Here is a 14,400-nt window from a genome sequence, read left to right as displayed (position 1 = left end):
CGAGTAAGGAAATAACCAGATAGTTTTGGATAGTATTTTTTACGAGAGATAACTTTTCGGAAAATAATTGGACTTGAAATTACAAAGTGGTTATGGACTCGCGCGTTTATGAATAAAAAGTAATCCGGCTGACCGCCGAGATTATTTCTCGGTTATTCGATCGTTAATCGCGAAGCCGCTTCTTGTAACGTTGCTGCAAATTATGCTGCATTCGTATTTAACACGGTTCTTGCGTTAATTAATCCACGCTCGGTAACTCGGTCATGGACTTTAGTTTCAGTGGTACAGGCCTGCGTTGTTTCGTCGATTACATCTAAATTGTACGTAAATCACGAAGTATTAGGCGATATTAATGTCACTCGTTGTTTATACATAAGTACACCGTGTTACCGCGTCAGGGATTCTTCTTGAAAAGAAAAAAATATTGTAAGAAAAATGCGAGAGTAATTTGAAGAAAAAAGAAAGTAGAAATAGACTTGGTTCGTTTTTGTGGACGTTTAGATAGGTCGAAGAGTAGACGTGGTTAAATAAGGCATGAAACGTAAAACGAAGCTCGTGAACGCCTCTGTTACTTTTGGGAATATGAAAGCGCGAAACTCGAATAATCGACTATGTACTTTGACATTTTTTTGAAATCAAGTTATACGGTTATTCTTACGTTCTTAAGATCGTTAACTGCGATTAACCTTTTCTAATTGATTTAGACGCGACCTAAATATGGTTCGAACACAACTGAGATCTGAACGAAGAATGCGAAACGTATAATACTACGACCGATACAACGTCACTGTAAATTTCACCACTTTAAAATCAAAATGGAAAATCGAACTCATTTTGTATGGAAATTCTCTTATCCCTTTGTACGGAATAAACGGTCGCTTTCAATTTCCTAGGAAATTTGTCTGTATCTCCAAACGTGCCAAATAACGTCTTTGATCTCCAATCTCTAACAAATTTTCGTATCTTTCAACTAAATATGTAACTTTTCTCAATTTGTCTCAGCCACTGCAAACGTCGTAACGCGTACTTTGAACTTTTCGCATACTTTTGGACATCACGCGTACTTTGTCCTGCATCCTTAAATCTCACAAAAATGTATAAACATTCGTAATCTAACGATAAATAAGTATAAGTAGAGTAGAATTGCATTTATTGGAACGAATTTTTAATTAATACCTGACTAACTAAACCGTCCACGATTGCGATCGTCGATCTGAACGCGAGTTTCAGTTGTTCGAAGGAAAAATGCTCGGTTGCGTGAAAAATTAATGAACCGCTATTGTATAAACTGCTTATCCCCCAGGAAACTTCAGGTAAATGGAATTCTACCGTGCAGGAATCTAGTATTCAATAAATATAAATAGGAACCTAGCTACTACTGCAAAAACCGAGTCTATTTCTTAGCAATAACGCCAAAATGGAGATCGTTACATACAGAGTGTCTAATCTAACTCGTAATTATTCTCCTATTTGTGATGATACAAGAGAGTGAAATATAAACTTTCAAATTCGACAAAGCGACACAAGAAATTATCTAAACTATTTTGGACGTGTTAAAAAACTGCAATCTCGCGTTTCGGCAATGCCGTATCGATGGTAGCGTTATGAACAATTATGACAAGTCCCTGCGGTCTACATTGGGTAACGTTTGATAACGTAAAATTTTCAAGTAAATGTATCGGTAACAGATAGTGCGAAAAACGCGAGTTTCTAGTGTTTCGAAAACGTCTGAATGTAAGCTACAAGAATACGTAATAAAAAATGGAGGTCCGTTTCAAAATTCTAACGTCACTTTTCGCAGCATCGAGTAGATAAAAGCGCAGTACGTCCTCGATACCACGCAACTCCTCTCTGAAACATACTTAGTATCATCGCAAATAGGAGAGTAATTAAACCATTAAAGACCGAACATTAGTTCATCGTAATTTATAGATACTTTAGCTTCCTGCAATTTCATAAAATTTTTAAGTCTAAATGGAAGCGATGTGAAAGATATTAGTCGAATTCTCTGGAATTTCCTCTCAGATGCAGGATATTGAAAAATATACAAAAATTCGACGATGCAAATTAATTGAAAAAGGGATCGATGAAACGTAGCGTAGATGCAACGTTGGTGATTGATGATTGAATGGGACACCCTGTATATATAGATCGAGGTACCTGTACGTAAAGATATATATAGAGGAAGAAAGTAATAGTAAATAAATATAAGAATCTAATAAATAGAGGGGACGAAACGATAAAATTACAATGATGCGAGTAAATATAACGTGCACGAAAACGTTCATATTCTCAAGTAACAGAGTCGTTCACCGAGCCAGAGCTACACACGAATGCCCAACATCGAGTCGAATCGAGTCGAAGATCGCGAATAACGCTGAAAAATTTGTGTTTTTCTTTTTCCAGGCGCCCATGTCTCTGCCGCATCCTACGACGCTGACGTCGATACACGCGTCGCTGCCCCATTTCCTACCTTCGCCGGCACTGGCATCGCCGGTAGGTTCACCCTCGTCCCAGCCGAACATAGCAGTGAGCAACGCGCCCTGTTCCACCTTGTTCGTGGCGAACCTCGGCCAGTTCGTGTCCGAGCACGAGCTCAAGGACATCTTCAGCAGGTTAGAAATACGCACCATCGTTCGCAACCCCTTTATTTCCATCTTTACAGCTATCGAGCAGAACAAAAATTGTCCGTTCGACTCTTTTTATTATGCGTCAAGCGTCGCGTGCTGTGCATACACGCGTACCTCTGTCTCCGTATATTTCCAGCGTACGATCCTTATTTTCTCGAGGCTTTAGAAAAGTTTCGTGAAACTCAACCGCGAGACAGACTCGCGGTCGCTGTTTATAAGAATAGCAAACAGACTCGAAGGACTCCAAATTGTGGCCAAATTGGGGTATGTGTTGCACGGATATCGAGAAGTTTGGACATGAGATCGGTAGTGTCTGTATTGTAAAACCAAACTATCGATGCTTTAGGGTTATCGATCGAGAGAGTTAAAAGATTGAAATTTATATAAATAGATAGAAATGTACACATAGGTAGGTTCATAGATAGTTAGGTTGAAATTTATTGATCGATCGATATTTATTGATTAAGATAGTAAATGAAATATATAATTGGTCAGAGGATTGGGAATAAGTAAATAATTGATTTGGGTTGTAAATGAAATTGTAGGGTGTGCAAATTTAGAATAAATAATTATAAGCAAATTCATCGAGTGAGATTATAGATAAAATAATTGGTCGAACGATTGGAAATAAATAATTCGTTTGGATTATAAATGAAATTGTGGGTTACGTAGGTTTAGAAAAGTATGAGATTTCAATTGTCCATGTTAGGCTTGTTACAGAAAAAATTTGTTACGAGAGTTCTACCAGTTTCAAGTTTCTCGGCTTTTCTAGACCAATTACGCCTAAATGATCGATACTCTAAGCAAATAAAATAATCTCTAAAAAGAAGGGGAAATATCAAATCACCGGAATTTACAATCTGTGCTCAAGATATAATTTCTTACTATACAAATATACCTGATTTTCAAACTACATTATCTTTCCTATAGAGTGAAATAATAAACATTTATCGGAGTAGATTGCAAATTATTCTACCTGACGTGGTATTTAATATTAAGAACTTTTTACACGATACTATAATTTTTAACATTTTTAGCGTGGAAATATTATTACCAATATTTGTGGTCAATAATAATTCTATACAAATTTTTGTAGTTAGAGAAGTAAAAAAATTCCTACGCTGATACAATTCTACGGTAAATCTACGAATTTTACGGTAAATTTTACGAATTTAGCATCCTGACAGGGTAACGCCGATCTTCGATCGCGAACGATTTCACGAGAAAAGCTCAGACGCGTGTAAAATTTGTGTTTATACGATTGGTCTTCCGGATTTAATCAGGTAGAAGAAACTTGTACCGGTAACGAAAACGAGAACAGAAAAAGTCCAACAATAGCTGGTGGAAGTTGCGTAGATTAAAATAATGACTTCTCGAACAAATTCCTCCTCCAAAAACGAAATCAGAGACGCGGTCCGCTAAAATTGACTCTACGCCACGTGCGCTAATTGACACGCGAGACTTTTATCGCGACACGCGTTACACCTCGTAAATTACGTTTCGAGAACGCGTGGTTGGGGCAGACAGAATTAAATATTCAATTTCACAACTTCGAATATAATAATTCTCGCGCCAGACCATCTGCGGATGTAGAAAATTTTATAACTCGAATTTGGATAATCATTTTGTAGAAAAAGATGAATTAAAATTGTACGAAACGTTTGTAGAAAGTGCGATTATATTTTATAAGAAGCTTCGATTAGAAAACATTGATTTCGTCTTTAAAACTGGCTGTGGTTTGACTTTAGATTCGAAAAATTTGTAATTGTAGATTTAATAACGTATGTAAATAAGAATCTTATTTTTACTATTTCAAGCCTAGATATAGTATTAAATATAATCATTGACTACACGCGCGACGATATAACGTTTGTAAAATACAAAATAAAGTTCACAGATCAAAGAAAGATTGAGGCGATAGAAACGATAAAAAAGATATCGATTCGTACTTGGAAAAATGATTATTCTAGCTATTATTCGAAAATTATTTGCAATATAAAAATCGCGTATCTCGAGTGTTAAAAAAAAAATAAATAAAATATTTAATACCCGTAGGAATATATCCAGCTTCGATCCAGCGTTATCCAGTGGTCTCTCTATCGTGCATAATCTCGAAAGCGTGCGACGAGATTTATTAGACCGAGTCAAATCAGTCAAACAACCACGCCATGCTTCGTTGATTTTCAAAGTCTTTCTGTTCAAAATAGAAGCTCCATAAACGACACGCTCATCCTACAATTTTAATTCGTATCTTTGCTTTCAAGCTCGCGTGAAGATTAATTTTTTTCAAGTTTACTAAAATTTTCAATTATTACGTTGAATATTCGGCGCATATTACAAGAAGAAACTTTGAAATCGAACGGAAAAAATAGATGCTAATCGTGAAATGTATTTCGATGTTCGACTCGTAGTTTTCTGTGTACAGATGCATGTACGGATACGAGAGCAAATAGTCTCGAAGTATGTTATCTCCGGCGGACATTACGCTTCGCGGTCGCGTAGCAAATTATTTTTGCCTGCCCCGTCATGCGGAACCTTCCCACGACACCGAGTACACGCGTTCGACCGCGTGTTAGATCGCGACTGCTTGCATCCGGGAAATTCTTTCCATATTTCTCCAGTAAACAGTCAACGTCATTTAGAATAATCGATAATTCATTAGTCGCGACCGTTTCTATTTAGGGAACACGGAAAGAAATTTATAGAAATTTCGTGGTACGATCATAGTAAAAGGACCGTAGTACGCGTCGACGAATATTTCGAATGGACTGCATCTGGCGCATCATCGACTTCGAACGGTTTAACGGGAAACAAACTAACACCGAGTTTCTCCGCGAGAAACAATCGGATTAACGAAAATCTGCCCAAACGGAGAAACGTAAACATCGTCCGAGCGTATGCAAACGCGTTTAATCAACTCGCGCAGCTATTTGCGAATTCATACGCGCAAACCGGAGATTCGCGGATATAACGAGATTCTGCGTGTTAATTATGCAAAACGCGGAGGCAGCGCTCTTCTTATCTTTCTCGCTCTTTTCCTTCGACGTAGCGCGTTTGACCTCGATAAACCGCTCGATTTCGCTGGTCTCCGCCCGCGTTCTTTAACGATCGACGACTCGTTTCGGGGAGAAGGAAAGACCGAAGGAGGGAAAACGGGAGAATCGATGTCGATTTAACCTCGGAAGAAGAAAGCATCGAAAAAGAAAAGCGAGAAAAAACTGGCGCGCCGAGAGACGCGGTTCGACTCGCGATTTCTATGCTTGTCGGCTATTTCGGCGCCGATGCGAAAGAGGAAATCGATACGGAACACGTTGCGTCAGATACGGACGACTGACGTCATATCCAGTTCATTCATCGCGATACAAGAACCGTTGGCCCGCAGTTTCGCTTACGCCGTGAATGGCGAGCTCGTTTCTGGTACAGGGGGATGACTCGACCCCGTTCAGCCTTCAGCGATTTTAATTTCGAACCGGACGTCTCGTACGTCGATCGACTTCTATTTTCTTCCTTTTCGGGTTTCGGTATTTTCATTGCGTGTTACTCTCTTTGTCAGCCGTATGAATAAGTTCTCGCGACCTTTTACGAAAATACGTTTAATACGATAAGAACGCTTTAACGGCATTAACCCTTTAAATACGACTGCCGTCGATAGAGAAAATCGATCGAGAAAACGAAAATTTCGCGAAACACGTCTGTCGTTGGCGAGCGACGTCGCGTATCGATAATTGCGTTGAATTTGCCATCTTTTTGCATTTGGAGGGAACGATTTATAAAAACGTACTCGTGCTCGAAGGATTAATCGAAGCGTGTTCCATTGAAATCTATCACTTTTTGCCATCTCTCGGATAACGTATGAATACCGCGGTGAAGAGATCGTTTTATCCTTTCAACGAATACGATGATAAAGACATCGACCCATTTTCCTGACCGCGGCAACTTATTTACTGGTTGTTTTATCGCGAAATATTTTTTATTTTTTATTTATATTTCATTTAATTCGTTTCGAATTTGTTTCTTGGTATAGGTGTTATTTATATAAGTATTTATGTTTAATTATGGTATGTAATTCTCGTTACTAATTATTACCAATTTCTCCTTACTAATTTTTTTTTTTTATAAAAGAAAGGCTTGCTTTCATTAGGATGCTAATTACAATTTAAGCCTTCTGTTACGGCAACCTCTCGAGGATTATAAGTTGGGGAACTCCGTCACACACAACGGAAGGAAACTGCGTTTCAGGTGTATCCACAATTTGTTATATAAATTGACTTAGATTTTTAAAGGATTTTGGCATTAATGTGTAATTTTTTGTGCACTATTGATCGTTATATGATTTAATTAATTAATATAGTTTAATCGTTAGATTCTTTCTTTCGATGCCTTGATACACAGTGACTACAAAAAGCATTTGCACGCCATTATTTATCGTAGTATTTGCACACTAATCGATTAAATCCAAGAACATAAAGTTTCGTATCACTTAGCGATGATTCGTACAAAACTAAAACGTAGAAGCTGATAAAAATCGCTTGGCTAGAAAATAGAGATATGCGCAAACATTTTTTGCAGTCACTCTATATGACAAATTTGTTTTAGTTCCGCGACCTCCAAAAGTTTGATCAATCTTCTTCAAATCGATTCGATTCAGCTCGAATGAATGAATAATACAAATACGAAATTTCTATAGAAATACCGCGCTTACTAATCTCCCTTAAACGAAACACAGATTTATCGTATCTGCGGGTCCATAGAGAATCGCAAGATGGTAAATTAAAGATCAAACATTAGTTATCATCATGGACAAAATTGTGGAATTTTTACAAGAACATCCGGGCCATAGTGCGGTGAACTGGAAATGACAAATCTACCATACTCCGCTCTGGAAACAATTACGCGACTAGAAATTTAAGAGAGCGATATAGGTCAGCGCCGAATCAGCCGTATTTCCTCTCTCTCTCTTTCTCTCTCTCTCTCTCTCTCTCTCTCTCTCTCTCTCTCTCTATCTCTATCTCCGCGTACGATACACGCGTTTTAACGCGTCCTCAACCCTCTAAAGGGGTTCTTTTATGAAAGGGAAAAGATTTGTTTATGGATAATTTGATGCTAGCATAATATGATATATTATCAATAAAATACCACGGTATAACACAGCAAGCGAGTAAAGTGAAATTTTAAACGAAGTAGACACGTGGTTATGTAACTTGTAAGTTACATTGGTATTACAGGGGGTTAGCATTCACGGTTGAACGTTTTAACCGGCTTTCCCATTTCGTCTGTACATATATATGTATATTAACGCTAAAACTACCACCGACTAGTGTATGAAACTTGTACCAAGAAAATCAAAAGGAAAAAACGTAGTCTTCGTCTACAGAAAAATTACGGGAAAGCAATTACAGGTAACAAAAGTACAGAACAAAATCGCGCAAAAATCCCTAAAAATTTCTGCGACAAAAAATTCTTTAAAATTCTGTTAGAGCGTTTCTTTCAAATTGTATTAGAGAATTCTATAAAATTTACATTTATTTCAAATTCCACAAAATTCGATATTTTTATTAAACACTACGGTTCGCTTATTTCGAGCATTGGTAGTTTTAGCGTTTAAATACGATTGCAAACGTATCTAAAAGAGAGCTTCTTGAAACCGGATTAACAGCACTGCCTCCAAAAAACGTACATCACTGACATTCGCTGATTCATTTTTTGCCACCAGTCGTAGTTCGTAGCCGTAAGACGCACCTGTGCTAGTACCCGTAACCACGTATCGAGATATTTAGTGGCATTGATAGACACACTCTAACATACACATACACGTATACGCAGCAAACGCACACGGTGATCGCATCACAAAACAGCGAACGAGCATCGCGCGCACGAAAAGACAATGAGACTTTGACTCCTGCTCCGTACATGCGTTATTTAATATTTGGATATTTGTATCGTTTCGATAATATCGTGTGTATTAATTGTTTTATAGAAGTTTCGTATAATTTGTTCATTTTTTTCTACTTTGTCCGTTTGAAGCAAGATAAAGTTTCTATTTTCTCAGATTTTATAAATTACTTGAAATTTAAAATTGAACAGGGCGATAATTTGTACGTGTGTAATTAAATATACGCGTACGATAAATTCAATACGGGCGTATTGAATTCATGAAACTTTTGCACGAATGAGATACGCATAAATAGGTATGTTAATAAATGTACGTTTGAATAAATATGAATCAGAGATGCTTAATTTCCATAAAATAATTGCTCGTAGGTTTTTAATTCTCCAATACATACACATAACTTTGATACGTACAGGTTTACAGTGTCAAATCGAAGCCACGTTTACTACTCGGTACAAATAAGAAATTGTTAACGCAAATGTCAAATATTTGCTCAAAAATCCTAACGCCGTTTATCGCGTATCTTAACGCCCGTTCCAATATTAGATTGGCAACTAAGTGATTGAATTAAGGATTTTGTCGTTACCACCTAATGACAAAATTCGCGATCATTTAGTTGCCAACCCAATACATTTGAATAGTACAGCCAATGCGGCGTATTCGATCAATATTTGCAAATAGCAAATATCCTTAATAAAAATATCGCATGTATGGTGCCAATGTTAAAACGATCTTCGATCGCGAGACGATTCGTCAGTTTCTTTCCATCAGAGGTGAAAAAAGAAAGCAACGAAAGTATCTATCGACAAGTCTCACCATAATGGACGCGTGTCGTAATTGGAAGAATCGAAATTTACCGTGGTTAACGCGGTACCTGGTGGAATCGCGGTAAATCAAGCGTAATCGATATCGATACTTCCGTTAATGGCGTCGTAACCGGCCGATCGGTCCGGCTCGGATATAAATTCCTCGGTAATCGGTCTTCATACACGCCAAACGGATCTAAATCTTACCAAGAACGATGTAGTATGACGAATCGATGAGCCTGTTCCGCTAATGTTCAAGCTGAATTTCGTCGATCGGAAGAAAGCCTTTTACGCTTTGTCTTTGATCGTTTTTAATAAAGTTATCGTTAAATGTTTGCCCCGTGTTGCATCAAACGGTAGCCTAATAACGAACATACGCGAATTACATCCGAAATTTTGTTCGTATCTTGAAAATGAAACAACAAATTGTAAAATATCATCTACCTGTTAAATCGTTCCGTATCAAATCGATCTATCGCACTTATCTATTAAAAACTGGCGTGTTTTAGCAAGTCCTTCGCAAATCCTGCAAAGCAGAATATTTGATCGATCAAACACAATACCGGGCACGGTAACCACGATTCTTCCTGTATCTAGTCCTTACTAATCTTTCTTCCGTCTCTAACCATCGAAACAATCTCTAGCAAACGAGATCACCTTTCAATGACTTCGAAGAAAATTGCATTGAAATATGTCACGATGTCTCGTTCCACGCTGTTCGATCAGCGTCACCGCAGTTTCTCGACATGGCAATAACATGGAAATGGACGAACGAACACACGCGTAACCACACACACACACACACACACACACAGAGGCCCTTCTCTTTTTGACCAGAGTACCGTCTGTCATAACTAACTAGAGCACGTATTGTACGCTTCTCTTATTTATGCACAGTTTTCCTGGTTTCTCCCGGCTTCGTATGCACACGAAGGGAGGGTCGCCAGTGGCCTTTGTCGAATACCAAGACGTTCGCTACGCGGCCCAGGCGATGGCCACTCTCCAAGGATCCTTTCTCCTCTCCTCCGACCGGGGAGCAATACGAATCGAATATGCAAAGTCAAAAATGGCCGAGGTGGGCTTTACAAATCTCTGGATCGAAGTAGGTTTCATTTTATGCTACGCTAGCCGCTACAGACATCCTGTACACATCCCGACGAAAACGCAGCGACCCTGTGCGACACATCCTTTGCGTTATCTCGATTCTTATCTCGATTCTTATCTCGATTTTTGTCAAGATATTTCCCCTACCTCGACTCCTTATCTCGTTGATCAACGACACCCTTGCGATCATCGCGAATATTCTCTTGCATTTTCTCTGTCGTTCTTATCCCGCTATTTTCCTTTTCGTCCTTACGATTTCCGACCGAGGGCTAGGCATCAGGAATTTCTTTATGGGCCATCGATGTCCCTTCGGTCGATCCTCGTCTGTCACTCGATACCGTTTCGTTCTCCTCGCTCCCTCGCAGCACCACTTTTCTTTTTTACGATCTCGTTTTACCATTCGATCCATCAACGAAGAACCGTCGAAGATTCCAATGAAACTGCACGAAGCACAGATCTGCGTTTTCGTTGCCGGACATTGTAGTATTACCGTTGGGAGTTGGACGAAATGCCTCTGGAAAGAACGAGGATCTTGTCGCTACTTTTGCTCCCTCTCTCCTTTTATAAAGTAGGAACCATCGAGACAGGCTTGACCGGATGTGTCACTGTTGCCTCCATTTGCTCTCCTGTCGCGCATTTTACGGTGACCTGGTAATCATGGCAGAATTGGAAACGGGATGGTTTTTTGAACAAAGGCAAGTTTAAGAGCACAGAGTAAATGTCCCGCGCGTAGCGCTTTGGTTCTTCGGAGTAAAGGCAATCGTCGTATCGTAGATGGAAGCGAGCTTCCCTCGTATTTTCTCTTTTCTGCGTTTATCTCTCCTTACGTACTCCTTCGTTCTAATTAAATACAGAAATAATTCTCTATGTGGAGTGACTCACGAAAGTATTTCGACGCTCATCATAAAGAACTTCGATACGTATATCGTGCTATGTATAAGACGTTTTAAACTTTCGTTAACGTTATAAGACACGACTAATCATATATATTCGGCAAAAAAATTAGTATACAACCATCTTAAACGCATAAGATGAACATGATAAGGCTTATCAACGTAATTTATAATTGACTGTTTAAATACTTTTGTAGTCTCTATGAGATGTATACTGAAGAGTATTAAATATCGTGTTCTTTCAAATTCCCTTCAAAACTTACCAACATAATTACAATAATCGCGTGTCATTCTAATGAAATTTCAAAATGTTTTATATAATACACACACAATATACACTCAAAGGTATCTACAAGCGTCCCGGCGCTTCTCATATTAAAACCTATTTTAGTAAATTATCTTTCTCGAAGACACCTGCTATTCGAGACGCGATAAAAATGTAATAAAAATGTACTCTGTTCTCTTCGATCACCTCCTTTCACGAGGAATCATCCCTTTCCGGACGATGCCATTTCAGTGTCAACCCGTACATCAATAGCATAACAGCACGTAACGACATTTGTAAATATTTTTCCACTTTCCCGATAATTCTCAGGGGCATTTTACCACAGCTCCCTACAGTACAGTGGCCTCAGCGATAGACTCGCAATCGATTAGCTGACAGTTCGATTTCGATCGATCTAAAGATCGATCAATAACTTTGTCGGTAAGACACGTCGCACGGTGTCTCCTGGCAGTAGAAAACGCGCGACGATCGATCGGGCGTAAATCCCTCGATCGCGATCGATGGCTGGACGCATCGCGAGCTAGCTGAGTCCACTAGTATCGCCAATTGCCAATTATTATTTGCCGCTAATCGCCTATGGATCGTGCACAACAACTTGCCGATCTCTAACTTTTTCTTCCACGTTCTGCTTTTTGTTCTTTCCTTTGTTTCTTCTTTTTCTTCTTTTCTCTGTCTCTCTTGACTCTGTTCGACGTTTGCTCTTCGAGGTTATTGGATCGTCTCTACGCAGATTCGTTTGTCGTATCCTTGGTTTTGTTCCTTTTTTGCGTTGTCGTTTTTATTTGGAAGATTTTACTTTTTTACTTATAACTTTTACTATATACTTTGAACGTTTTAAGGCGTTCGATCCTTCGGACTATTTCGTTGATCGAAGAAGTTTTTCGAACGAAACTTATTCTGTTTCGATGAGAATATCTTATAGCGATTCTACATGATCTTCGATGATTTTGCATGATCTACATGGGTCTATGCACGTAGTTTCAAAATTAACTTGGTATACATACTTGGAAGAAAGCCGAAAAAGTAACACTGTTTATAAAATAGTATTATAACAGCGCTATTATATCGATCACATCATAGCAGTGTTACCGTATAATGCTAAATACAATACTATTTAAACAAACTTGAAAATAGCATTATATTAAAAAGCAAAAATACAAAGATCGTCTCCTGATAAGATATTTCATTCAAAACAGATTAAATTCAATTTTAATGATTTTCTCAAGCAGAAAATGGTTTGACACGTAATGATATGAGAGAATTGTAATAGAAAACTCTATCATTTTCACGTCCTTCGTTTCCCGTTGTCGATTTTCGTTCCGGTTCTGCTCGGTCTTTCACTGTGTTGCTTGAGACGCATAGTACTTACTCGTTCATTTTTGCTCCGTCCTCTTGTCTGTTTTATATTCCTCTTTTTTTTTTTTTTTTTTTTGTATTTTCCTCCCTGAACGTGGTCTTTTGATATACGACACCCTTGCACCGTATCCTGCCGCGCTTTTCGTAGAGGTCTTGTTGCTGGAGATTCTCGGGGGAAGGTCGGATAACTGTGAAACGATGACTAATTGCAAAAGAATAACGAGACAGGTGAATTCTATTAACAAGAACTAAGAAAAATACACGTACGATACGAATACACCTTTAGATTTTCTTGTAAAGTTATTGTAATTTTAAGATAGCCGTAAGATCGTGAGACATTTTTAATATGGATAAAGTTCGTTAGAATAGGACGACTTTAATGCTTTTAAACCTTCTTTAGGTACGAATATTTTCAGATTATCGCGATATTGCAATACATCCCTGTTACAAAGAAACAACGACGGCATGGAATTTTATTACGAAAAATTGTGAAACACCTACGTATGAAAATAAATAATTAACGCGAATATATATCCTCGTAATAGTAAGAAAGCAGGAAATTATTTAAATTCGTTCTAATATGAGAAAGAAATACGTGTTGGAGAAACATTTTTTAACATTGTTGTAAAAGTATCCAGCGTAAATATTTGATTATTAAACGTCGTTCCACTTCGCTGGTACTAATTATTTAATCATTATTTATTCTCGTAATCGTCGTGGAAAAAGTAAATAGAAGAAATGTAAAGACTGCGTATTTCGATTTGTATTCGTAAAGATAAATTCCTCGAGTAATCGAATGGAGGAAGTCGAAACTATAATACGAGTGGAATCGGTGATCGTGAAGAATCTACGCGTGGCACGCTTCTAAAGCAAAGTATCGTACATCATCGTGGTCTTACGATAAATTCTCGTATCATCGTGCAAGACGTATAGCATCCGGATTGCTCGCGATCTCTTTTCTCTTTTCTTTGCTCTCTACGACCCTAATTTAACAGCATTCGCGATACAGAAATCGTTTATAACTCGAAACAAAAATATTAACCATTTTTCTTGCCAATCGTACTTACAATTACTCACAGTACTTGATACTTGATATTTCTTATTTTTTAACAGGAGAACAAATTTAATAAACATTTAGTTAGGAACAAATTTTATTTTGACAATTTGTACACGAACAATTCAACTTTATACGTATTAGTCAACCACCCAAATTAGAGCCACAAGATACTAGAATTACAGACAAAATGCTATATCACAAATACGTCATCGTTAGAAACTTGTTAAACGAAATCTAAAGCCTTCCTTTTAATTTCGTTGAATCGTATAAAGTCGTTTCACCGTAAACTTCTAGAGATAACGCAAATTCTAAATAACGCAAGTGCAAAGAACAAAATTACCCTGTAATTGTCTTAACCGTAATTGGAGCTACTAGCTA

General features: G+C 38.0%; 1 protein-coding gene across 2 annotated transcripts in view; it reads left to right on the top strand.

The window, feature by feature from the left end:
• LOC126865674 (protein couch potato) overlaps positions 1-14,400 on the top strand; it is a 199,057-nt gene that overhangs the window by 160,411 nt on the left and 24,246 nt on the right. Inside the window, exons 7-8 of one of the 2 annotated variants that reach the window (XM_050618503.1) lie at positions 2,407-2,615; positions 10,224-10,428. In XM_050618503.1, coding sequence (XP_050474460.1) covers positions 2,407-2,615; positions 10,224-10,428 — 414 coding nt within the window. The remainder of the gene's footprint in view (positions 1-2,406; positions 2,616-10,223; positions 10,429-14,400) is intronic. The other variant, XM_050618589.1, reaches the window with a different exon arrangement.

The sequence above is a fragment of the Bombus huntii genome, chromosome 1, assembly GCF_024542735.1.
Source record: "Bombus huntii isolate Logan2020A chromosome 1, iyBomHunt1.1, whole genome shotgun sequence".
NCBI lineage: Eukaryota > Metazoa > Arthropoda > Insecta > Hymenoptera > Apidae > Bombus > Bombus huntii.
Note: the sequence above shows the minus strand (reverse complement) of the source record. Positions and strands in the feature narration are given on the sequence as shown.